The sequence below is a fragment of the Apis cerana genome, linkage group LG10 (genome assembly GCF_029169275.1).
Source record: "Apis cerana isolate GH-2021 linkage group LG10, AcerK_1.0, whole genome shotgun sequence".
NCBI lineage: Eukaryota > Metazoa > Arthropoda > Insecta > Hymenoptera > Apidae > Apis > Apis cerana.
The window spans coordinates 7,507,067-7,534,703 of NC_083861.1; the positions used below are offsets into that span (position 1 = coordinate 7,507,067).

The following is a 27,637-nucleotide window of genomic DNA, read 5'->3' on the forward strand; positions in this document are numbered from 1 at the left end:
CAAATACACATAATATAACAGTTTATTTCAAGTACTGAATTACCAACAGCTAAGGATACTTTTTATTTCATCATAATTTAATTAATTATGCATGATTAAATTGTACGACGTAATCAAAACTTCTCTTATATACATATATATATATATTTCATTAATAAAAACTGGTTCGACCTGTCTATCGAAATACTTCCAGTCTCTAAATTATCCCATTCCAACGTTAAACGTTACAAACCGTTAAAATTGACTGGTTTCAGATATTTCTTTTACATTTTTTGTAATTACTAAAAATCGCGCGGACACTTTTTCACTGAAATTAATTTATTCATATAGATAATACATATTTATATAAACGTATCCATACTTTTATAATACTCTCTAATAACACGAACAACGTACAATCAACGTTTCATACTTTTCCTCTTCTTTATAAATGTCGAATTCTCGTTTCACGAAACATCCGCAATGTCCGACGACAGCCGTGCGTTACAACAAATTCCAGAATCCCCAACCGATTGTCATTATTATATAAAAAAAAAAACGAGAAGAAGAAGAAGAAGAAAAAGAACGGAAGAAAGAAAATGAGAAACTCGTAATTTTTCAATAAACAAAGTTAAAGAGATTTCGAATTCGGATCCAAGAGCTCATCCCCCGAGCCCCATCTCGGCTTAATCTCAATTAGCAAATTCGTCCCGTCCAACAGAATAATAAATTACACGTCGTTAGAGGGGTCCCCCGGCGATCGTCACACGTGGACGGGGACGCAAGAAACGCGGATGGACAGGGGTACGGCCGATTGAACGAACGATAAAAATGCCGTGGCAATTTACAGGCGGGTCGGAATAATTGTTGTTGATCGGCGGTTGATCCCGTGTCACCGTGGCGCCACTCAGAGCCAATTAGCCCGATGCAATTAAAGAATTACCACCGGCCTCCCCCCGATCCCGAATTCCGCGGCCAGGTTCAAGGGAAGAGGACGGTGAGTTGGTGACGGGAGAAGAACCGGGGGAGGGATTATTCGCCGACGCAAGGGAGGAGGACGATAAAATCAACCCTTTACGATTGTGGCCGGCGCATAATGTGCTAGACGTCTCCATAGTTTGTCGGGACATCGACACTGGCACTGCTCGAACTGCCGGCTGCCCGTTCGTTTCACGAGGAGGAGGAATGTGGAGGGATTTTTGTTTCAAAAGCGTCGATTCGAGGCGTCGTCTCTCTAGTTTCTCCGAGTGTGTTGTTTGTTTTCGACTCAACTTTGATCGTGGTTGTCGCTTGTATCGTTTGAAACGGAGGTGTAATAATACGATTCGAAGGGATATATGATTTAACATAAATGCGTATAAAGAAGAGAGCGTTCCACGATCTCGAAAGAATTTTAATTCGGGAATATATTGATCTTTATTGCACGATACTACGATATAACGTATTCGTTTGACTCGAAGATGCGCCGGAGACGCGAGATGCAGATTCCCTGGTAAAAACGAGGTTGTAGAAGAAATTACGAGGCTCGAGGTTATCCCCCTCCCCTCGTTTCTTCGCCCGCAAGATTTACGTACTTCAACTACTCACGAATGCCAATAAATAGCGGATTCGGTGACCGGTGAACAATGACCGGTCGCTTTCCTCGCAGAAATCTTTGGCGCAACGATTGTGCTCTCCTCCCCCCTCTCTCTCTCTCACTCTCTTTCTCCATTATTCTGTCTCTTTTTCTCTCTCTGAAATATGACGAGTCGTAAATATTTTCCGATAGAAATATTTTGTCACCTTTATTACCAACAGCTTTTTGTTTGATCGTAAATTCGGTGGTTAGCAAAGAATACACGGGTACAATACCATTGTATCTCACTGTGAGATGATATCCCGCCTAATAATTGCCCGCTGGTGACCGATTTTTAAAATTTTCAACGATCGACGAGCAATAATCGGTATAATAATTCTCTTCTTTAAATAAAATTCGTGTTATTACGTAACGAGAAGTTGTCTGGTTGGTCTCGTTCGGATCGTCGTCTTATTCGAGACGCATAAGAAAACAAGAGAGGAGATCGTCGATGAGAAATTCAAGAATCCAAAGGAATAAAAGTTCAGGTGTTCTCCTTTGAAGAAAAATATATATATGTATATATTTTCTTTTTTTTTCTTTTTTTTTTTTTTTTACGACTTTCCAGAATACACGGATAGTTCGTAGAAAAAGTTCCTCTAAAACAGCCATTCGAATTGCCGAGCAGAGAATTTCGCCTTTTTAACGTTTCCTCTACACTAATGTCACACACGTGTCGCGTTGACAACGCTTACAAGTATTTAATTTTATTCTCTTCCAATTTCTTCTTTTTCTTCTTCTTCTTTTTCTCTCCCCCCTCTTCCCTCTCCTTATTTTTATCCGATTTCGATCAAGGATGAAAGGATTACATCTGTTGATCACGAGACGCATTATTATCTCACCAACAATTTATTGCCGATGATAATATTTTCTGAGCAAATAATAAAAATACCGGACGGGAGACGTCGTAAATAATTGGACGGCTCGAAGAGCGAGGTTCAGGATCTCGGGACATCAGTTTCGACAGCGTTTACGAGGGGATCGTAAGCTAAACGGTCGAAAGTGAATTCCAGGTGTATACTTTCCAAAAGTTTATGGCACGGACAAAGGAAAGTCAGAATGCTTCGAGTATATATATATATATGTATCTCCCTCTCTCTCTCCCTCTCTCTCTCTCTCGTTCCGTTCCACTCCTCCCCTCCTCCCTGTTCCACTTCGACTTCTTTTGACTTCTGCCTGGAGGTTAATTGGTCATGATCAATATTTTATACGCTCTTTAAAACTACCAGCTCCCCCTCCCTCTCCCCTAGAACATCAGCGAGTGCGCGTATAATTTGAATAAGACGACGCTTCGGATCTCTGGAAGCGACACGTTTCTCTGTCTAAGAACACACCTATAAATACCGACCGCGTTTAACGTCTGATCGCTCACCGTTGACCAACGATCGATAAGTCTCGATCGAGAAGTTTATATTCTTGTATTCTTTTTATTATACTCGCGAAATTGTTTTTGAAATTGAAATGCAAGGAGGAACAGCTCGTCTCTGTTCGTTCCCCGTGAAAATTGGAAAAATGGACTTGAGAGACGAGAGGAGCTGTGAATGGAAGAGCAAGGAGGAGAGCAAAGTCCCTCGGGCGAAGAGATGTTTAATTTACTCTTCTCTCGAGATAGAATATTGCGCGCAGAAGAAAAGAGAGCGACGATCGTGTCCTCGGTACGGGTGTCATGATCGAGGATAGAGAAGAAGGGTTGCAAAGAGGAAGGTGGAAGGAAGGCACGGACTCACGCCGAGTGGGAGTGGCGTGGGTGTGTCCGACACACTAGCTCACACGATCTCCTATAAACTTTACAAACACGATGTAACGACTGCCGTTCGCACCGTTTTATAGGGGACGAAGCGGGCGATCCCCGGCCAAGTTTGGCAGACCGCGAATAATGTTGTTGTTTCCTCCTGCGGGGACCAGACATTGACACCCTCTTAAAATCGACTCGACGATGGATTCACGCCGTCCTCCCTTCGATCCAAAAGTTTCCAACCATCCCGAACTCGTGGAGGGATATTTTAAAATTGAGAGAGAGAGAGTTCGATCCTCCGAACGATGAATGGATTGGCAAGAGAAAATCGGGGACAATCTTTCGATAGCCACGACGAATCTTGGATCAACGAGAGGGAAAGTCGGAAACGAGATCAACGCTGGAAACGTTCGGGAGATGTTTCGTCCTCGAGACGTCGACATAAATCTCGCCGAGCTGGAAACCGGGCCGAAGCCAGAATAGCTTTGCAGAATCCGAGATGTCACGGATTTCACGACATTCTGTTTACGTTCCTCGTGAAAAATCGTCTCCCGTATTTAGACAGAGCGTGTGTTGGGCACATGGCGGAAACGGGCCACAACGAGTTTTATCCCGCGCACGGACCTCCCTCTTGCCTGCCCTCTTCTTAAAACGATCAGGGATGCCTACTTTTTCACGCTTGCTGCCCGATGAAAAAACAGTCGTAAGGGTAACTTTACTCCTCCTCCCTCCCCAAGGCTTCTCTGGAGGCGATGAGATATTTGTGAGCGATGGAAACACGTGTCTGGGAGCTTGCGAGAAACGAAGATGACTCGCAGATCCTTTCTAGATTTATCTGAATATTTCTACAGCGACCAACATCACCGTACCGCGAGATCAAATTATACACAAGATTATAACACGCACGAAATTCTTCTACCATGATCCTTCGAAATATAAATGCAAGGGTTGGTTCTACTTTTATATTCCTCGCTTCTGCATCTCGAATCTTTCAAGGGAATGGTTCGAGATCAATCCATCAATCGATCCATAGATAAATAGAGTGGACAAAAGTCGGATGGACGAACGATTTCTCGAAAACATCTCTTCGGGGATGAAAATATTATTTTGCCGGGAGACCGGGACACGTTTTCTCTCCGTTTCCGCACAATACCTTCTCCTCTAATTTATAACTCTTCCCTCGACCTCCGTACGCCTCGTGCACAACAAATACTACAAACTTCACCATGCGTATTGGCCCATCCCCGAAACCATCTGTCCCCCATCGAGTCCCACGAGCGAAAAAGAACGAACGTTTCCTTCCACGGAGAAGCTCAACAGAGGAAGCCAATCGTTCCTGCGAACGAATTTCCATCAAAAACGGAGAGGAAGAAAAAGGGGGCAGTGTCCGTTGTTCTCCGAGATAGGAGAGGAGGGAAAAGGTCGAAAAGGAACGGAATAAAGAGGCCGTGTCGAAAAAGCGTGGCGAATTCGTGTCGACCTAAACGAATCCGTGAAAAGCGACGAGGGGGTCCGGGTATAGTCGCATCGCTGCGAATCAATGCACGCCGCCATTGGTGGCCCCCGTGGAAATTTTGGAAAACGATTCTGGCGGCCTTTACTCGCGACGACAGAGAGAGAGAGAGAGAGAGGAAAAGGGGGGCGAACATATCCCAAAGAGACGTTTTTCCTCCTTATCGAGGCCGTCGGGGGGGCCGTTGGCGCGCGCCCTAGGTTCCGCTCTAAATGGGCATAAATGGCAAACAAATACGGCCGTGGGTTCCGCCTCGACGAAAGTTGAGACGTCACGCGCGAGACCACGCCGTCCGACCTTCGTGGCTCTCCTTTGACCTTCCTTCCGCCCCCTCCCCTTCCCCTCGATTTTCCCCCCGATTGTCGTTGCCGAGGGTTGGAACGAACATCAGAAATTCTTTGGAATCTCGAACACCTTGGAATTGTTGCCGCGACGACAATGCGTTATAAAGATCGTGTGTTGCCTTTGTGGTTGGAATTCACATAGTGGGGAAGGTTTCGTTGAGGGAGGGAAGAGGAGAGGAGGAGGGGAATTCTTTCCTCGAAAGAATTATTTCTCAAAAAGAGGAGGAATAATTGAGAAGGGAGAATAATCCAACTAAGATTCGATCTAAATTATTCTAGATAATTCGAGTCTTGAGGAGCATCTTATATCATTCGCGAGTAATAAGAGTAACCGTCCTGTTGTAAGTTTCTTACCAAACGTCTCTCCTCTCTCTCTTTTTCTCTCTCTCTCCCTCCCCCATCTAAACGATAAACGAGCCAAATCTTTGCAAAGAAGGAGCACAACGCGCAACTTTTTCGTCTCCAAACTCTCAGATATATCACGGGGAGGAATCTAACGATGACGATAATCCCAATTCCTTTCCGCGCAAACTGGTATCCGGCTCGCTCGGGGAACGCGTGGAAAAAAGCAGCGTCGCCTCGCGTCGACCTTAACGATTTTGGCGAGCGGTACTTTTTACCAGAAAACCGGCCTTTTCAGTCCGCGGAGCCGGGGATCCAGTTTTTCGGGGCGGGGACCGTTGGGCATCGTCCGTGGTACGATTGTCGTCCCGCGTCGGTACGCCGGCTCGCGTGCGAAGAACCGGCGATCAACTTCCTCGAACTCATTGAATACCGGCTGACTTATGTCTCCGACTGGCGCACCTAAGCCCCCCTCCTCGTCCACTCGTCTCTCATCCAAGTGATCGCGCTTCGAGACGGGCAGAGAGGCAAGAAACCGCCTGTCCCCGCCGACACCGTAAATATATCTCCTCCCATGCGACTTTACCTACGTCGACGATCGAGAAATTGACGATGACAAGCCCGTTGCCAATTATTTGGACGGGTGTGACGGGTGTGAATGAGATGATGATCCGTAGGAACCGTAGGATCTCTCGGTTTTTTGGGAATTATGGGATGAGTACGAGTGTTTGTGGTGGAAATGAAACGATCAAAAGGGTGGATCGTTGACTTTTATAAAGGGAGTATTTGTAGTCGAAAACGTAGGATTTAGGAAATGTACGAATCTTCGTGAGATCGAAAGAATTTGGAAATTATGGGATGAGTACGAGTGAAATGAAACGACAATCAAAAGAATTTTTATAAGTAGAGTATTCGTGAATAGAAATGATAATTAAAAGTTTAAGATTTTGGAAATATACGAATATGAGATAATGATCGAAAGAATCAAATTTGGGAATTATAGAATGAATATATAGAGTGTTTATGGTGGAAGTGAAATGAAATCGAAAGCGTAGGATTTTGAAAATGTACGAATCTTCGTAAGATGAAAGAATTTGGAAATTATGGGATGAGTACAGGTACGAGTGTTTATGAAATGAAACGATAATCAAAAGGATAACTAAAAGCTCAGGATTTTGGAAATATACGAATCTTCGTGAGATGATGAAAGAATTAGATTTGAGAATTATAGAATGAGTACAGGTACGAGTGTTTATGGTGGAAATGAAATGAAAGCGTAGGATTTTTGAAAATGTACGAATCTTCGTGAGATGATGATCGAAAGAATTGGACTTGTATTTTTTGAGAATTATGGGATGAGTATAAATAAAAGTATTAAAAATGAAATGATAATTGAAAGAATGTTAAAATATATGAATCTTCGTAAGACGATAATCGAAAGAATTGAATTTGTGTTTTTTGAGAATTATGGGATGAATGTTCGTGATAGAAACATTCATTATTGGATCGTTATTGTTGGAAGTTATTACAAGTACTACGAGTGTTCGTTGTAGAAATAAAATAATAATAATCAGATTTTAAGAATGTACGAATGTTCGTGATAATCGATAGAGTTAGATTTCTGTCTTTTCATTTTAAATTATTGGACGAGTACAAATACAGATATTTGTAGTTATTACAACGGAAATAATAAATGATAATGAAAAAGTAGAATGGTAGTTTCTCGAGACTTCTTCGTGATATAATGAAAATGAAATAAAACGAGTGTATATTCAGAAGCTCGCAGAAGAAACGAAATAACAATAAAATGAAATACTACATTCGAGTTGTAACTCAACCAAACTATTTAACGAGACATTATTCGACCACTCAGCTTCTGAATGGAAATTACGTATTCTTCGAGTCGACGTATATCTCGCGTATATGAAACAACCTTCAAATCCCGCTGGCTAAAAATTAGCGATTAAAATTCAGAACGATGACGGCGGACTTCGAAAAACTCGGTCGCGGTCCCCGGGATAAATGAAGAGGTAGCGTCGTGCGCGAGTTTCCAAAAGGGCAAAAAGGGTTTGGGCCACGGTCGGACCTTTGATTTACGAACGTAATCGGCCGAGGCCGATTAATAAATCCCGATTTCTTCTCGGTTTCCCCGGCTATTAATCGTGATTAATTATCGAACGGAGGGGCGAGGAGGGCGGTGCAATTGAGTACGTTACAGGCGCACCTGCCTCCTAGCATCGCGCTCCTCTACGCGTGGCCCATCGCTCGCGAATGTGAGGCACGTAGAAACGTGGACAAGAGGTTTGCAAGAAAGGAAGAAGGGAAGAAGAAAAGCGCCGCTCGATACTCGATGGAATTTGTAAAAACCATCGGCTTCGTTAAAGGAGCGAACTTGGTGGCTTCAGATGGGAATCATAGCGAACTTCCGGTGCTCGTCGATGGAAATATCGAGAATATTTCTATTTCTCGTTTACCGCGAGTCGGGTTTATTAACTTTTAATGCCGATGATGAATTATGGAAGAAGGATAACAAGATGTAAGATCGAATATTTCGTTCCTTGTATTTTTATCCTTCGAACCATTTCGAGGGTTGATATCGTATTTAGTAATTGTTGCTTCTCGTCCATTAATTGGAATGAAAATACCCGGTTGTCACATTCGTTATAACGCGTAGTCGAGAAGTTTGCAGAAGAGAAACTCGAAGTGGAAAATCGTCTCTTTTTGGAAAGTGTAGTCTCAGCGACGCAAGAGGGCGAGATCGATAGTATCCTTCTCATTTTCGTCCATTAACGCGAGCAATTCTATCGATGTACATTTTTCGATAATAATCCCCATAAAGATCGGTATCAACGTGAACAAGCGAATGACATTAGCGAATTGTTATCGGCGCTACACGGTACAGAAAATCGCTTTCATGAGATCTCGTGAGACGATTCGAGTTCCCACTGAGACGACACGAAAAATATATTAAGAACGCGCGTGAGGCTCGATTCTCGATCGATTCTCCGATAGATTGGTTATCGTGGTACTCGATTAACAAAAATCGTGTGCTTTCCTACCGAAGAGAATGGAGAAATATCGTAATTTCTCTTCTCTCGTTCGTCGTTTTTTTTCTCTCTCGAAGAAGAAATATCGCGAGAAAGGGGAAACGAGAAAAACTTTACTTCCTCGATTGTTCGATATAGAGATAAATTAGGTATATAAGTTAGGGAAATATGACGCCCGTGGCGGTTATTTCGTTGCGTTACCCCGTGCGAACAGGTAAGCTTAAAAGAAAATCGAGTGGCTCATCAGCTCGGTACATTATTGCCGGACACGAACATTCGTTACCACGGTTCTCGTAATAAAAATACAAGATTCGTAAGTAAGCGTCAGCGATGTTTCGACGACATCAGAAAAATCAGAAACTCGAACGAATTATCGTAAACAAGTTCACGAACGCGCGGATAAAAAAGGAAGAAAGAAAGGAAGAAAGAAAGAAAAATTTAAAAGCAAGAAGCGTCTCTCTTCGACACAAGTGACGCGGTAATTTAAAAAATTACTGAAAAAATAATAATAACAATAATTTATAACACTCGAAAGAAAATCAATAACGTGTTAATTGTATTACATAATACGAGAATAATGGCACAAAAACGTAGGAGGAAAAATTTTAAAGAAAGATTTTTCCAATCCAATAGATCCACGCACCCCGAAGAATAATTCACATGATCGGAGGAACCCTATCCAGTGACATCCCTAAATGATCTACGACCTGTTTACATTTCTCGTGATCTCGTGAAAGGTAGAAAGTTTGTGGGGCAGGCGTGGGTCCTGAAGAAGAAGGAGCTCTCTTATTTTCCATCGGGGTTAACAGATTATGAAGACGTCCATGACGGCTGAGACTCGCACAATCGCACCTGTACGCGTTTTCCCATACTCCCTCGGTCTCTCCCTTTCTCTCTCTCCGTCCAGGGCGTGACTGTGAAAACCACCAAGACCCAAACAGGGTCCTTTCGCCATGGTTGAAGCGAGAGGTGGAGAGAAACGAGGAGACGAGAGTTCCTCACTCTTTCTCTCTTTCTCTCTACCCGTATAGAGCGTTCGTGCGGGGACCGAGCCTACCTGACTTATGGAGGCCCAACATTCGGCATTATTTATGGCCGAGAAGGCCCGAATCGCTCCCAAAAGAAGCGCTGCTCTCTTCCCCCGCCAACATCTCTCTGTCTCCATCGTCTCTGGATCACATCGAGTCCGCGAAAACCTCGATCGCAACGCCGAGAACACGAGGCTTAGGCAGAGAGAGAGAAGAAGAGCCCGTGTCGAATTCGTCAATGGACACACTTCCGTCGTTTCGCCGTTGTGAATAGCGTTTCCAAGATTGGAATAGCTATTAATAACTGTCTTCCTTGAACCTTGCTTTAATTTAATTTGCTCGAACGAAAGGCGTGGTGTCTCTCCAATGTGTATTACCTATTTTTACCTATATTATTTAATATTCTTCTTCTTTCGGAAGAGATACCTCAACGACACGGATCCTCGACGATCGAATAAGTAAAAAAAATATCTAATTTCAATCCCTGCGTCCCATTCCAAGCGCGATTTCCACGCGCGCAGGGAGCAGGCCGCGAAGGGAATTTGTCGGATGGCGCGAGCGGAATCGTCGCGTAAATTCTTTGGCCGCGCGTCCTCTCGTTAACATTGTTCGCGCCTACGCGCGCGAGAACGCGCGGCGGGTGGCGCGTCGCCGTGTCACCCGCCTCGGCCTCGTCCCCGATCGAAACGATAAAACGGCCGTCGTATAATTGTCCTCGCGATTACGGGGCATTACCTCGACTCCGATCGATCCTTCGAGGTATCGATTCGAAGGGGATGACAGAGCAGCAGCATTGTCGAAGTAGTAATGAAATTTTTTATTCTTTCTTTTCCAGATTGTTTCAACTTTTCGCCATACCTCGAATCGATCCGTCTTATATTACATTTTTCACGATTGATTCAACGTGCGCTCAACGAATAGTCGCATCGATAATATGTAAAAGTTTAAGATTCGAACCCTCGATTGAACGAGATCTACAGGTAAGCAATTTCACTGGGAGACCACGAGTTTTCCAAGGCGCTTCGAAGAATAACGATTCGCGAACCGGGTTCACGGCGAGGACGGTTGGCCGCTATAAATTTCCGGCCGAAGTTATGCGCGTGGAGGAGGTGTAAGTTCTCGAAATTGATCGCGAAGGCGTGCGGGGAAGCGGCCCTGACCGAGTGGCTTGGACGCAGAATCCGAAAACTGAGCGCTTCCGAAACGGACGACCAGGATCTTTTGGGTCAGGTATAACGATCTCCGGGGCCTCAGCCCGGAATATAAACTGTTTCTGGGAACGAGCAGTCGTATATCTTGGCGAACGACAATGCCAGAGTCAGTCACCCACTCAACCGTCCGGGCCCTAACCTCGATATAGACGCCTCTGTCGAAATCTGGACACGGCCGGAGAAGATCGAATTGACGTAATCTCGCTTCTCGTCCCGATTTTTTATTCCAGATCTCTTCGGTGTGCGTCCTGATTCGTGTTCACGTCGCGCGTTCCGTCCAAATCTCAATTTGGAAGTCGGTTTTTCTGCGTTGAATTCGTAGAATTCGGAACGGTGAGGATCAATAACACGGCTCGAGACTCCCCGTTACTTTATCTGGTAGCTGAGCATCTTGTCGCATGGCGTTAGCGCGGCAGTCAACTGTGACAGATTTTTATCGGGAATCGAGGAGACACGCCGTCTCACCTGTGCTCGTTCCTCGGTCATAGAGAATCCAAGTTCGGATCGTGTTACCTCTCTTACCCCGGTTCTTCCCTTCCGTGAACAATGCATTGGAATTTTTTTTTTTTTTTTTCGTAGATCAGACGTCGTTGTCGTTGCGATGGTCCAAAGATACGAGAGAAATGCAGGAAAATGACGATTCACAATTTTTAATTTCGACCTCGATCCACGATGATTTATTATCGAAACTTTCCACGATGTTTCTGTACACTTTTCGTTCCATTGTATTTTCGCGATGTAATGTATCACCCTCCGCATTTAAATCATCGTTTATATCCTCTTCATTCACAATTCTCTCTGCGTTCGTATACGTATATTCGCTATCGATCGCAGTCCATAATCCCGGAGAGTGGGATGATCTCGCGCGAGAGCATTCACGTTCGATTACAATTAACTCGAAAGAAATTCGAGCATTGTATCGCAACACACACCCTCGTCACCTTGGTCGCAAATGATCTTGGTCGGGAATCGGGGAGGGGATGAATAAAAGACGGAGAAACACGATGATCTTAATGACCGAGAACGCAATCGTAGCCTCGAGAATGGTACGGAGAGGCAGCAGTCGAGTCGTTTTGAATGGAATAATTAGATGATTATCTTTTATTTATCCGCGGCTTTGATCAGCCGCCCCTATTCGGCATAAAAGGACGCCATTTGCAATTATTCGAAGGGAAGAGGAAGCGTATCGTTTCAGCGGAATGATACCTCTATTATAATCAAGCCACCCATTGCGCCAGTTTCTTTCGGTTTCCTCTTCCTCTCTCACTCCCTCTCTCCACGCGTACGCGTAGGCTACCTATCTCCGTCCAACTGGATTCTGATTCAGAAATCAACCTCGTTCCTCCAAGAAAATAACTTTATTTCAATCGAGTTATTTCTTTCTTTTTTTTTTCCTGCGAATTTCGTTACCCCAAATTCATCCCTCTCAACCCTTCTCGTCATCATCGTAATCATCCTCCTACCACTGTCAATGTCAGTAATTTCAGCCCAAGAATTTTTCTCGATCCAAGAGATTCTCGACGAGAATGCTGAATTTGATCCTGTCTTCTCGATATTGGCCAATTCTTCTAGGAAAAAAAGTGCACAGGTCGCACACTTGGGATAGAAGATCGATATATATATATTTTTTTCTCCCCCCAAGGACAAACGTCGAACTGGTGGCAATAAAACGACAAAGAGATTTTGGTTCGTTGCACGTCGGGCCATTAACAGTGATTCCATTCCATCGATGGCCGAATGACTCGGTCGAGATCATTGTTGGCCAGCATCCTGGGTGGCTTCGTTTCATCGGATCGTTGGAGGGCTGGACCGAGTTCTCGCCTGGACAATGATGATCCCGCCGCGCCTTTTCCTCAGATCTCCAGATTCCTTACCTGTCCAGCACCAGCACCCCCTTTGCGACACACGACGCCCGTGTTTTCACTGCGCCTGCCTTCTCCTCCACCCCCGCTTTTCTTCCACGATCTCTCTGTTTTCTCGTACTTTTTCTTCCAGTACATCGCCACGACCCATCGCCACTCGCCATCCTCGACCACACAGAGGGGGGTTCCGGAAAATTGCGCCGAGGATCGCTCAATTTCCTTCGAGTTCCAACAGCCGCATAATAGGGCCAGATAGGATCACACGATGATTTACACGTTCCCTCACGAAACTTTCGCTCCCATTCACACGTTCTCTAATTGTCGACGAAACAGCAGGTTAAAACTCGTCGATGTACGAGAACAAAAATAATAAATATTAAAAATATCGCGGCGCGAATTTCTAATTGGAGAGGCGATAGTTGTTGGCCATCCGTCCAGGATGAATATATATATATATATATCTTTGTGAGGCCTCGAATCTTGACCTTGAATGACGGCCAAAAAAAAAGGTGCCACTCCTCACGAGAGAATTGTTGGAGAAGCGTCGAAAAGTCAAAGGATTTTGGACAATCGAGGTCTGGTTTCAAAGTGAAATTGTGTATGTGTGTGTACAAAGAAAGAAGGGGGCGGGGGGGAAGAGAGAGTCGGGAAGAAAACAAGAGTGAGGAGAGGGGAGAGAAAGAGGAAAAAAGTGGAAGAAGGACATTTTTCGCGGTAAAATTTTCATCGATGGACGAAATGAACTGTACGCGGGATCATAAATAATCTGGTAGGAAAGGGAAATCCAAAAACGAAACCACTACTGGCTGTAAAAGTTTATGGTGTTTGGACCTTGGAAGGCCGGGAACGGGTCTGTGTGTGTGGAAACGGAAGTGAAACTCGGACTTTTGCGGATAACTGTGGGAGGGTAAGTTGAACGTCGACTTTAGAAGAGAAGCGATCAGTGGTTGAACAACGTCGGTCGTCCTCATGGTCCCGATTCTCTTGTGGAAAAACACGGGAAGAAAAAAAGAGGAATCGTGATATACGACTTATTATACGAGATTTACAACCGACTTGCAGATCTAAGTCGCGTTATTGTTTCAATCCTTCTCTCTTTCTCTCTCTCTCTCTTTTTTTTTCCCTTTTTTGTTTCTCGTTTCGGTTCGCTTTTTCGGGATTGCGAGTTTTCGAAAACGAGGGAAGAAAACTGGTGGTTGGAAAGCGTATGCTCTACCGTGGAAATTGGAAGAATGGGGAATCGTGGCCGAGGAAAGTTTGATAAAGGAGTTGATTTTTTAAGGGACGCTTCTCTTTAAAAAAAGAAGGAAAAAACTTTAGAGATTTTTTAAGCGAGAATTTTTCTCAAGGAACGAAGAAAAGAGAATCAAAGATACGCCGAAGATTTCGAGATTCTATCCTCGAAGCGAAGCGAAATTCTTTTCTTCTCTTCGAAAGGGAGAGAGAAAAGAGAAAAGAAACGGAAGAAGAAAAAAAAGGAGGAAGAGAAGGAAAGGGTGGAAAAGCGCGATATTTGCGGATATTTTTTCGACGTAAATTACTCCCGATAAGGAAGAAATTTACGTCCTCGGAGGGTAAAAAATGAAAAAAAGGTAAAAAAAAAGAAAGAAAGAGAGAAAGAAAAAAAGGAGGGCTCCGCCGCGTGTTGCTTGCGATTTACGGCGAGTGTTGTACACTCGTGAAGAATTTACGTCGAACGTGCGTGCCTGCATCCACATGTACAATTATTTTCCGACATGATGCATTGACGTGAGTCACGTACACTCGACCAGACACTGGCCGCGGTCCCTTTTTTCGCGATTCCGCGCTATTATCGTTCTTTCCCCTCTTCTTTCCCCCGCGACCTCGTAATAAATCCCCTTTTTCATCGATGCAAAAATAGAAGGCCATTTCGAATCATCCCGTTTCCACGATTTAAGAGTCTGCACGAGAAAAATTTTCATTCCACGCTTCTTCCGATCCGAGGGATCGTTCCACTCTCCTCGTCATCGTGAAATCGTTATCCTTACTTCCAGCTCCAGAATTTTCTCCAAAGCTCTTAACTTATCCTCCAACTTGACGATCCAAAAACTTTCAGATTTGGATCATTATTTGCCGTATTATTTCACTGTCTCGTGTATTACCATTCAAATTTAAAATTTTATTATAAAAAAAAAAAAAGAATTATTAAAATCGAATAATGATAACGACAACGATCTTCGATTTGTATAATGGCAAGTTCGTGTTTCAAAATTATGTAATAAAAATAGCATTCAATTTAGATCCTGGAATTTTTTACAGTAAAATAATAAAGGCGATTATTGTAATCTCGAAAGAAATCTTCAACAATTGTATTTATAACTCGCGTTTAATTATTAATAGGCGGATGCAAGGTAACTCGAGATTAAACCGTTTTATCGCTGGAAATGGTGCACGCGAGTTTGCACGGCACCAAGTTGGAAACGCCGATATGACGTCCTCTCACGAGATTGAAAGGCGCGTTTACATGCACGTAACCTCGTTCCCCGGCCTCTTGCTCGTCGCAAACGCAATCATAAAGCACCAGCACCTTCCATACGGGGGTGATTGGTGACCCTGCTCGCTTCGAGCCACGATCGTACATCGAATCCCCGTTAATCGATCACGCGACCTGGTTATCGTGTCTCTTGTCACGATATTGTAAATCTTTCTTCCTAAATAAATCCCCAAAACGTGTAACTCTCGAATACATTAATGTTCGATACAATAATGTAAATTGAACGATCCATTATTATAATTTCTATCTTGAAGAAACGAAATATTTCAAATTTCAAAAGATTCCTTCGGAAAATCCAAACTCGAATACTCGATCGATACCCAAATTGTATCCAAAACAGATAGATTCTCGAATCGTACGAATATTGAATCGCTCTTTCGCCGAATCCATATCTTCCAAAAGACGGGGAGAGATTCCATTTCCATTCAACCCAAATTTTCCAAAAAAAAGAAAAAGATTTTGCGTGATCGCAACTCCAAAAAACTTAACAAACTCAAAAAAAAGAGGGAGAGAAGCGAAAGGAGAGGAAGGTCGAGGAGGAAGGGGGAGGGCGAGCGAATGGAAGGGAGCGTGAGGAGAGCGAGAGGAGGAGAGGAACACATGTCGTTCGGTGTACCCCGCGGTGCCACGGGGTTCTCTATGCGTGGGATTCATATATTAAGCGCGAAGCACCGGCCGAAACCCGGCGATGCAGCGAGGAGGATAAGAAAGGTGGGGGGTAAGGGAGGAAGAGGCATCGGATCGGCAAGGAGGAGGACGGCTGCGAAGCGAACCAGAGACAGATGAACTAATGCTCGAAACCGCGGGGGGCTCGTGCTTTCGAGCGTCTAATGATTTAGCCGGTGCAACGACGCGCCGCTGGTGCTGGCAGCACCGGTGATACGCGCGCTCTGCCTCGAGCGCGTTGATGCTCGCCGGATTTATTCGGGCCGACAACGATCGCGAACTCGATTTTCATCGCAGCCGCGATTCGCCTCGCGTAGACGACCGGCTAAGTGCCGCTTGATCGCCCCGGCCATCTCGAATCCCGACGAAAAACCCTCGCCTCTTGCGGTCGTTGTTCGATGTTTCAGAAGCGAATGTTTCGACAAATATTCGAATAGTTTCGTTCTGTACAAGTTCGATAACTTGGAATTTCTCGAATTTTCGTGACACTTTTTTCCTTTTTTTTCTTCGATTTTGTACCTTTTCTGCTTTGAACTTTGACTAACCGTTTTAATTCATTAGGGGAGTTTTTAATCTTTTGGAAAAATTGGATTCGATAAAAATAAATATGTCCAATGCTCTTCAACGTGTGTAAACGTTCCGTTGTTGAAAATTGAAAAATCTAGAAGAACATCTAGTTGGTGCACCTGGAGAAAGCGAGCGTGTGAGGAACATTTGGCTGGCACGAGGTCCGTGGCGGCCGTTCCGGTTGTCGGGGAACAATTGGAGGAGACAATGGAGAGAGCACATGGGAAAAGGAAAATCGAATTGGAACTATTTTGTCTTCTCGCGCTAAAAATTGCCCCGCCACGCATGGTGCGAAGTCGAAGAAACCATCCCTTACAGGCCATCCTTAAAGAAAATCGAGCGGTCTCTTTGAAACCTTCCGTCCTTACTCGATCCTCCTCCTATCTTGGATCCTTTTGATCCGAGTGTTACGAAAGTCGATGAAGAAAAATCCGCTTTCAAAGTGGTCGAAAATTTTCCTCCTCCGAAAGATAATAACCGACTTTTGATTCTATAGTACACTCTGAACCATACTTCTCAAAAAAAAAAAAAAAATAAAAGGATTTCAAGAAGATTGAAAATTTGCCTAATCCCTTTATCGAAGCCGATATCAAAAAAAAAAAATCCTCCAAAGAAAACACAATCGATTTCAGCATCGTTCTCAACGGATCGGGGTGTGGCATGGAGGAAAGGACGGCGGCTACTCGAAGGTGGGGGGATGCGCCGCGAGATATCTAATCCCATTCTCCGCGCGATTAAGTAAACATCGCATTAGACGGCTGGAACACGTGAGACGCGCGAAGACCGGGTACACGCGGATCGGTAACAAATGCGAGGCGATATAAAATAATAAGCCTATTAGTCACGGGTCACGGGGATCCACCTTTTGTGGGGTGGAACACGGAGCGCGTGTGTCTGCTTTGTATCTATCATTGTGCTCGGGATATTTATGACGCTCTTACGCATCACCTCGAACGAATCTTTTTCCCCGGACTTGTGCTGGCAATCACGTGCCTCTGACACACTTTCCCAATCGAACAGTTATTATTATTCGGAGACACGAATTATCGAAATTATCGAAGTTAGAAAGCATAGGATGGTGGTTTATTGTTTCTCGCCAAAATCTTTCCGAGATCTATATATATATAAAAGAAATCGTGGATACGTAATCGTTCGTAAATAATTGCGTAAAATGAAAGAAATTCCAGACAGACTCGTCTCGTCACCTGAATTCGGTAAAGCAATTAAAAAGGCGAGGCGACCGATCTCTCGAAGAGGTTGGCTGATTAACAACCGGATCCAAGGTGTTCCCCCAATTCCGTTTCACGAATTCCATCCATTCGATTATCGTTCCATTGTTTGTCATTCCGTTACACGCTCGATCCGGGAAGGATTTAATCCCGAAGCATTAATAAACGGTATCCCTCCCCCGCCCTCCCCGGTCCCGGGGGGACCTCTAGCGTGTGGCCGTGTGCGCGACTCTAACCTTATCCCGGTCCCACAGTATTCACGGGGCGATTTATGGCGCGTCCACTCATTCATAAAAATATTATTCAAATTTAGAATGTCTAGACGATGGCGGCGATGAGGCGGGCGGGGGAGGTCAAGGGGGGAGGGTGATGCCTGGGGCCCGTGCGTGTCCCCGAAGTCTCATCGACGATCCTTATCTCGTTCATTGATAACTCTGGTGTCTCAAGTCCAAGCCTCGTGAACCTATGCTTTTTATTCCCTCCGGAATTGAGGATCGAAGGTGCGGCGCTCGCCCGAATGAAACGAATGGCCTGCAGTTGCTTCTTTTTCTTTTTTTTCGAAGAAGAAGAAGAAGAAGAGTGAGCTTCCTTTTACCTTTTTCCTTCGAGGAGATGATTAAGGAATTATCAGGAGAAGAGAAGAAATTGAATGAAATTATAATGTGGAATTTAATTTTTTTTTTTTTCTTTTTAATTTGAAATATTCTACCAGAAATTTATTTATAATGATGTTAAACGTCGAAAGGATTTTATTGAAATTTTGAGAAGCGAAGAGAGAGGAGAGGGGTTCTCGAGGAGGATTTCCAAGAATGTACGGCTACGTTTCGAGGTTCCTGGTCGATGTTTCTTGCGGCTTGGTTCGTTCTTTCTTCGACGGGCCAGCTATTTCTCGCGGGGGACGTACGCGATGCCATTAAATTTTCGCCCCACATAATACGCGGCTCGATCGTAAAATTCTGCGAAAAGAAAGAGAGAAAGAAAGTGAGAGGGAGGAGGAGGGAAGGGCACGGGTTATAATTTATAGCACGAGCAGCCGCGAATCAAGATGTAAGCGTGGGCGATACGACGAGACACCGTCGCCCGAAAGGGTCGAAAAAATGTCCTCGGGGCGAAAGCGGAGACTTTTTCTCGCCCCTTTCGTATCCCGAGAATCTGCTTCGTACGAAATAGTCGCAAATTTTTCTTCGTTTCGAACAGTTCCATTCCACACTTTCCACGGAGGAGGAGAGAAAAAGAAGGGAGGAATTTTGTCGGTGGGATCTCCTGACTGAGTAGAAGTTTTTGAAAATTGATAAAAGTTTGCTTCGAGTTCGTATCGTGCGAAGGGAGGGGAAAGAGGGCGAAGGATGGTGGTCCGTTTTAATTGAGAGATTAAAAAAAGGATGGGACACGGCAGTTCGGAGTGAAAGATAGCCATTGTTTGACCGCACGCGGCGCAAACGCGGCGCACACGTAATCCCAAACAAATTTGCGGATTACACTCGCAGCATGAATTATTTAATCTCAGCACGGCCTCATTGGTTTAGTTAGTGACCCGTGGGCTCTCACAGAAGAGATCGCACACGCCCGCTCACCGTGATTCCATCTCTCCCCCTCGTCCATCCACTCCCCTTTTCTTTTCTCAAACTCTCTCTCTCTCTGTTCGTATCCCGTCCCTCGATTCCAAACTTTTCCAACCCGCTCCAACGTACGTCATCGTCAGAAATAAGGATTTTTAATCTTCTTCCTGGATCAAAAAAAAAAAATTTTAAATTTCGCCCGTGCAGAATTAGCATAGATACGCGTAAATGCGAAACGGAGCGAAGATTTATGGAAATGAAAGGAAACGATCGAAAGATCCATCGAACGACGGAGAGTTGAGAGCAGAGCGGCGTTGGAGAATCGTGATCGCGTGCCCAGCTCGAATACGAACGAATACGAACCCCTGGCAAAGAGGTCGAGGGAATCGGCACTCTCCTCCTCGATTTTATTTCCCTCTCGATCGGCGGCACGCGATAGCTACTTATTTTCGCTTAGACGGGCCCGACTGTTGGAGGAGGGTTACGGAGGAGGGGGTAAGTTACGGAATCACGTGCACGTGGGGGGTAGAGCGGACGACATACGGGAACACCGTGTCCCACATACTCTCTGTGCGTCCGATTGCACAGCGAGCACGACACCGGGTGCCCCCATTGGTTCTCCATAGTGGATAAAGGCGAGATGGGGGGTCCTTTGGCTCCCTTACTTTATTCCGGCCGCGCTAGGGGGCGCCCCGTACACTGGGCGGGAACACGAGTGCTAAAAGCGTAATGATCGCTAAACGAAACCTCCCTGACTCCGTGGCCACGGTTCTCCAGAGTACTCGAGACCTCTCCTGTGCTCGGCCAATGCGCATAACCGCCCGCAAACCCCTAATTAATCGACGGTTGAGCGAGGGTGGAGCCCTCGAGGGCGGATAGGAAGATCCCCGCCATCTTGTCGGGACAGGAGGCTCGCTCTGTCGAGGAGATCTCGCTTCTCTGCGAGAGATTTATAGGCGATTTATAGTATAAACGAAGCTTCCATTTCCAAGTTATCGTTAACGAAGTTTTTCGTTGTCGAATTTTTGAATAGGTGAACGAAATTGGCCGAGATAAATTGCAAGTTTCTTTGCAAGTTTGGAGAAATAAGAAGGTACTTTTAACTTCCTTCCATCGTTTTTTATTTTATTTATAAATTTGGAATATGTTTATTGTCCGATCATTTGATTTTTACATCGACTTTAGAATACTAAATGGAAATGTCGATCCAATTGTGGCGACGCATATATGGAACAGAACCCGTGGACATTTGGTCAGTCACAATCCGATTAGATGGGACACTGGCCTGCTCTGGGTGGCGATCAAGGCGGAGGAACTGCATACGTGATTTTCTGTTCGATCGGCTTAGAACAACCAGGTGGCCTTAACGGCAGTTGTTTGCAACGGTGCCCTGGTTGCAAAAAAAAAAAAAGAGAGGAAAGGAAGGAAAGGGGAGAAACGGAGGGAAAAGAAAGAAAGGAGAGCGAGCGAGTATTGGCGCGCTCGCTCCAAGAGGCGAAATCATCGACTCGGCTGTTAAAATTATAGAGCGAAAACGGGCGTCGCGGTGCCTCCCAGGGAGAAGGGCCATTCAATCGCGAGGAACCCCCGCGAGGAACCGCGACAATGGTACCCGCCACGAGCCCCCTACCTCCTCCACGGCCACCGTGTACCCCCTTCGCGGGGGGTCCCTCTCTCTGTCTGCTACTGGTCATTTGATCGACGCGTTCGTTTCCACGTTTTCGCGTTCCATCCACCCTCGGCGATCCGTTGAAAAATCGACCAGCCTCGCGATCAATCCCTCGAAAAAGAAGTTCACGCGCATTGTTGTTGTCCAATCTTCTGTCCAAACTCGACAAAAATATCACGGTAAACGTGAAAAATTCGCGAAATGCGGACGAGTTTCCAGAAGAAAAAAAAAGAAAAAATGCGAAAGATTCGACAAATTTTCGATTCGAGGGAATTCGAAAGGGAATCTTCTCGAATAAAGCGGAAATAAAACAACAGAAAGGGGGGAAAAATGAAATTTCGAACGAAATTCGGTGAAGAAAAGCAGTGATTAATTCAATCCCGATATCTGATAAATCTGAATTTAGGGGGAGAATTGGATTCGAAATTGGGACGAAACTCACGCACCCTTTTCCGGATCGCCGGCGAAATTGGAGGGAAGAGGGGAGGGGGAGAGAAGGCGCATTGAACGGGACGCGAACCCCCGTAAGCAACCGCGACAATGAACGCCCATTCGCGGGGGGTCCCTTCTGTATACGCCATCGGGATTCACTTGGCATTGGCACACGCATACGTGCGAAACCCGACTTCGTGCTTAGGCTCGACACGCGTGCCACCCCGAAAAACGTCGCATGCGATAAACGTGCGGGGCAGCAAAGCTGGATTCGTTTGTTCCACGTTTTTTCTACCTTCTTCCTTTTTACTTTTCTGTTGACTCTGACGAGAGATGGCCCGTTAATAAAGTTTCTTTAGTTGCGCCGAAAGAGTTAAGGAAGAAAAGTAACTGGAAAGAATTCATCGATCTTATGAAACTGCAACTCCGTGCATTCTCGTTTTCTCGTTGACAAGAAGATGCCTATCGATAGAATTCTATCTCGATTGAAAAAATTCGAATCGAAAGAGAATTGTTTGAAAATCGAAATTAACTTCTCAATATTTACGATATTATCCATTCTAAAATAATCTTGTAAATAATCTCTCATCGGCTGATTAATCCAAACACGCGAGCAATCGGTTCGAAGTGTTTGCAAATAGGATCGTCGTGAATAGCGTCTTGAATCGAGCTTCGACTTAGGAACGTTTATTAGGCATCTCGAGCATACGAGACGAGAAGAGGGGAACAAAAGAAGGAGGAAGGAGAGGAACGGCGGCCTCGCGACGAAGCGCAATCCCTCCTCCTCCAAACCGATCTTCCGCGTCGTCAGCTTCGCGCGTCGGAAGCTCAAAAGCGTGGAAACGCTTTCTATTTTTTTCGACTTCGAGTGCCACTTCGCCTCGAGTTCCACTCGACTTCGGCGAGTATGGGGCCAGATGTTTCCTCCGAGTGCTTGCCACTCCTTCACGCGCGCGTACAGCACGCGCTGCCTCGCGCGTGCAGCCCGAGAAAAGCTTCGTGAACTGGCGACAACACGATTTTTCCCCCCTCGTGCCGTACTTGGCGGAGGTAAAAACCTTTGAGTGAAAAGTGTGAAAGATGATTGCTTACGAAAGGTGGCGAGAACCGTATTCGTCTCTCTTTGTTCCCTTAGTTGTGCTCTCTTCTTTCTAGTTTTTCCTTTTTCCAAATTACTCTCTCCATCTATGCATTCTGATATAATTTCACAATTGGATGATTATGTAATAGAATCTCTGATTAACTGGGTTAACAACAAAAAGAAATGTAAGAGAAAAGAAATTAATAGGAGAATTATTCTATATTTCTTATATAATAATCCTCGTTTCTTCCTCTTCAGAAATTCTTCATTCGTGCAACGAATTCCTCCGACTGGGAAGTTGAACTCTCTTCCAACTCCTTTACCTCACCGTTCTTTAGTTGCACAGAACCGACTTCCGAAAATCGATCATCTCTCCATCATTTACGCGTCCACTCGTTCAATCGTGATCACCGTGATGCCGTTTTTCTATCGTACCGATCGAGAAGGGGCTCTGATCGAAAAGGGGAACGCGATCGTTGGATGGCCAACATTAGTCGAATCGATCCCCGGCCCATTTCGTGCACGGAGATGAGATGACCCCACAATGACTAAAAGCATCTTTGAGCGAAACTCATCTACCCGTTCCGTCGAGCAACAATGCACCGATACAATTGATACGCCTTCCTTCCACCCGCGACTCGTCCTTTTTTCCACTCGATGCATCAACCAACGTTTCGCGCTCGTGTTATTAGACATCGAGGCGGTCTTCGATCCCGGCTAATGAGGATCACAAACGGGCCGCCCAATCGTACGATGAAAAACATTCTCCAACAACTATCGATTTCCAATGCTCCTCTCATCTCGACTCTTGCATCTTCTCTCTCGAGGAAGAAAATGAGGGTGAGAAAGAAGAAAGAAATTTTGGCACTTTTTCCGCACTTTCGAGATGGAATTTCTTAAACATACATATTTTCTTTTCCTTTTTTTTCGAAGAAAATTCGAAAATGCGAAATATCTTGCGACGAGAAGAGGAGAATAAGGTTGAACAAAAGGTTGAGAGAATTGTTGGAGAGAGTTGTTGGAAGATCAAAAGTTGGCACCCGTGGCAATTTTTTATTTATCGAGTCGTACGTCTAATGTTATTGTTGCGGAACGGACAGTTGCCCCCAACTTCGATGGTAATTTACCGTTTTGCCTCTCTCCTTACTCCCACGTACACGTCTCTCTCGCCTCTCCCGACCAAGGAACGCGGTTGGAAGGCAATAAAGCCGGCCGTAAATTCTGCGCTACTTTTTGCACAGCGCTGCGCAAAAAGGGGGCCCGCGTTGTAAATCTTCCCGGAACTGGGAATGGTCCTCTAATATCGCTGCGATTATCGAGATTCTGGTAAAGGGATACTTCTGTCACTTTCTTTACGCCACAATTGGAGTTAATTTCCCAACTTTTACAGTGTTTCCACTCCGATAGAAACCTTCTTTTCTTGATAAAATTTAATCGAAAATAAGAGTCCTCCTCTTTCGACTTATCAAAAACTTTCTATGCAATTTCTATCGAAATCCTTTACTCCTTTAATTCCTTCATCTACTCGTCGAAAGATTCTTAAAATTACCATTAATTCATCGTATCGAGAATTAAATCCAATCTCGAACGTTTTCACGCCACGTTTTCATTTCGAAACCAAAGCGTTATTATATTATCCAACGATGCGATTTCATCAACAATGTCGATGACCCGTTACGCAACACTCTGTCAGCGGTGCCGTATTTTCGTCGTTCGCGTTCCGCTTCTTTTCGGGGCCTGTCGGCGGGTCCGCATTAAAGGGAGGCGGCCACGTCCTCGCCGTGCCAAGTCACGCCTCCCGTGGCGCTTGTTGTCATTGTCGGTACCCGCAATCACGCAATGATCACGCACACGCGGACCATTCGATCGATCCTTTTCGAGTATCGAATCGAGTATCAAAGACGCCGAAACAATCCTGGCAACCGCCCTCCTCGATCCTCCTTGGTCATCCAGCACTTCTTCTTCGTTGTCGATAAGTTTAACAACTTTTCTGAAAATTTGTTTCATTTGAGAAAAGTCAAGATATATATATATATATATTCTTTTCTTAGAGAGAGAGATTTGTAGATTAGATGGAAGAAAATTAAAAGAGTTTCCTGAAATGTTGTTATCCAATTTTCAAGATTATCACTCTTTTCTGAAGAGATTTTGGGTATAAGATTTATTTTATCGACAGCTTGTGATTAAAGAAATTTTCTGAAACTTTTCTTCTTTCTTTTTACGGGACGCAAGAAAGAGCTTGGGAAACGATCTCTGTTTCAATCTCCTTCGATTTCGATCTGCTTTAACCCGTTGTTAAACGCCAACTTTGCAATTTTTTTCGGAAAATACCTTTTGTAGGAATAAAAAGAAAAAGGTGCGAGATCTTTCACGCGGAATACGTCTCCTGGATCGCGAGATCCAGTTACCCGATCGTTGCAGTGATCCTCGGAGGCAACGGGTGAAAGAGCAAGAGACTGTAAAAGTCGATTGTCGAGTTCCCGCCCAGCGGTGCGCCAACCAATCGGAAGCCCAGCTGCTCCCAGTCGCTTCCTTTTTTCCTTTTTAACGGTCGTTACACCGAGTAGTTTTCTTGTCTCAACGCCATCTTAGCCGGGCCGGACATTATCGTCCACTCTCGTTGATTATCTTTCAGCATCCTCGCCCACGGCTCCGTTCCATTCTCTTCCTTCCTACGTTTCCCTCCTCCTTCAACAACAATTATCCGTCTCTTCTTTTCTTTTCTCTTCTTCTTCTTCTTCTCCGTGATTTTCCCTCGAGCGAGATGTCAATCAAGAGGCAGAAATTAAAGTAAAATCCGTCGAAAGAAGAAGGGATTCGATTGATTGATACGTTTTCCTCGAGAGACGTGATAGAGGAGGAGTGATTATCGAAGAGGGATCATTAAAAAGAAGACGAAGAGGAGAGTAAGGGTAGGAAGGAGCAGCTGCATTGACGAATTTCAATGGTGATTGGACTCTAACGGGACTCTAGGACAATGGGCCTCGAAAAAACGTAGCTATTCTTTATTCGAATAACTCTCCCCGCGTAAATACTTCAAATCGAATAATTGCTCCCTTCTTACGATATCAAATTTCACGTTCTATCCTGGAATCTTTGAAATTAATTGAAAGAAGCCGTCGCAGGTGTAGATAGAGAGAGAGAAGAAGAGAGGAAGGGAGAGACACTTCAAAATTCTACATCTTCGAATCGAAAACACTCCGATGAACCTTTATCCTCTTCCTCCGCCCTCGAATCGCTTCCTCGCTATTTATAATTATCCTTAAATCCTCCAGAAGAATCCGTATCAAATTTTTTCGGAAAAAAGGGAAACAACATCCCCAATCTCCTCTCTTCGATCTCCTCTGTTCGAATCGGCAACCGTCTCGTCAACGGTCCTCGGCTTAGCCACCTTTAACGATCATCCACAATCTTATTCACCTTGTTCCTTCATTCAACCGTCATCACTCCCCACGATCGCTCTCCTTTTTTTCTCCTTCCCCTCTCCCTCGTCCCTCGCGCGTTTCGCGGCCCGCTCGCCGCTGGTCGTCGTGGCGTGGCCCGTGGTCGTCGTTGAAGATCGGATCGTGAGAAAAGTCTCCTTCCTTCCGAAGCCCTGTAATTTGCACTTCCGTTCTCATGGCGGGCATGCGACAATGCGGCCCCCCAGCGAACACATTTCTCAGGTGTTCGACTTTCGGAGAAAAGGGGAGTAATTCGACGCCAGCCAGCAGGTGCCTCCCCCGTCTTTGTTCCATCGGGGAACAATCGGGTGAAAGAGGGCTTTTAAGAGTCGCGAATGGGGCGACTTTTATCGAAATCACTCGTGCGCACGTCGTGGCTCACCCTTCTCCTCTGCATCCCCGCGAAGAAAGAGAGAGAGAGTTTCTTTCTTTGGTATATTATTCGTTTTTCGTGGATACCCGCCGGGAGAGCGATTCGTTGCGACTCCTCAACGAACCGTCGTCTCAACGACTGTTTTCGCCTCTCCAACGTACTTTTGCGCACGTGCTTGCTTTTATTTTGCTTGCTCGAGTGAGTGCTGCTTTCTTTCGCCTCTCTTTTCATTCTCGTTGAACTCGTCTCGTAACAACTCGATTGCGAGGTCTCCTTCGAGATCGTTTTTAATCGCGCTATTTCGATTGTGAGTTCATACATTGGATTTGGGTCGTTTTAATTAGATAAGAGAAGATGGAATTTTTGTTTATCGAAAGATATTGGGGGAATGATAAGTGGATGAAAAATTTTTACGAAACTTGTACTTTATAACGAGATATTACGAGATGATTCTCTCATTAGAGACTCCAAAATCGTAATAGAGCTGTCTGTACTTTAATCTTTAATTGTTGAGTTTCACGATTTCACAAAATTTACATGAAATAACGAGGAGACGGGAAAGATGGACGGAATTCCGCAAGGAATTCTATCCCTAAATTCGCGATGTTCCACGAATTCCACGTTTCAGGCGCGTGAGCAGGGAAATGATAACACTGTACCCCCATGTCTGGGAGGGGGAAGAACCGAGTGGAAGCTTTTGTCGCGTGTTCCCTTTGTGCCGAACACAGGATATATTAAATTCCACCAATATTTGTCAAGGCCGCTGAAGACCCTTCGAGGATATGCGCACACCTCTGTCTCTCCCTTCTTTTCCTCTTTTCCATACGGGGTGCAAAAACGGACGAATGAAATGCCTAATAACTGTGTATTACCTTTTGTATTACCTTTTGTCGGCGATATACACGCTTCAAAGAGATCCAAAACCCCCTTTCTTCTTCCACGCGTTCGTACGTTAATTAAAACATCGATTGATTAGATTCCTCCCTTAGGATGTTTCCCTTAATTTTCTCCCCGTTGTTATTCGCAATGAAAAATTGATTCATTCGCGGAAGAAATTTACTTGAAAGCGACGATAATCGAAGTTTAAATTAATCGACCTTTCTTGATATTTCTACTATTTTTGAAAAAAAACTAAGCCTTTTTATCTTCCTGAAAACTAGGAAAAATTTGGATATCGAGATAAGAACAATAAAGCTTTGTCGAAGGAGAATCTGCATGCTTCCGATCCGTAAATCAGAAACAGTTTCCTGCGCGGAGGAAAGCAGTCGACTACCTGTTGCTGAATCTACGGGCGAATCGCTATTTTTCATCGAGAATGCAAAACTAGGGAAAGCTGAAAAGGAGGAAGACCACCACCACTACCACTATTACGACCACCATCATCACCATTACCATCCGACCACGCCTCCATTCGGAACAGGTACGAT

The 27,637-nt window shown here is 44.8% G+C and overlaps 1 protein-coding gene across 16 annotated transcripts in view; it reads left to right on the forward strand.

Annotated features, from left to right (window-relative positions):
- LOC107992450 (uncharacterized) overlaps positions 1-27,637 on the forward strand; it is a 116,441-nt gene that overhangs the window by 77,343 nt on the left and 11,461 nt on the right. For 3 of the 16 annotated variants that reach the window (XR_009831640.1, XR_009831641.1, XR_009831637.1), the window contains 2 exons: positions 10,439-10,583; positions 27,371-27,630. The exons of 4 other annotated variants lie outside the window; for them this stretch is intronic. Coding sequence is in view for 2 of the 12 variants with exons in the window: in XM_062081066.1 (XP_061937050.1) it covers positions 27,371-27,630 (260 nt within the window). In the remaining 10 variants the exon portion in view is untranslated. Of the gene's footprint in view, positions 1-10,438; positions 27,631-27,637 lie in introns of those variants that run through there. 9 more of the 16 variants (XR_009831636.1, XR_009831638.1, XR_009831639.1 and 6 more) reach the window with 4 other exon arrangements.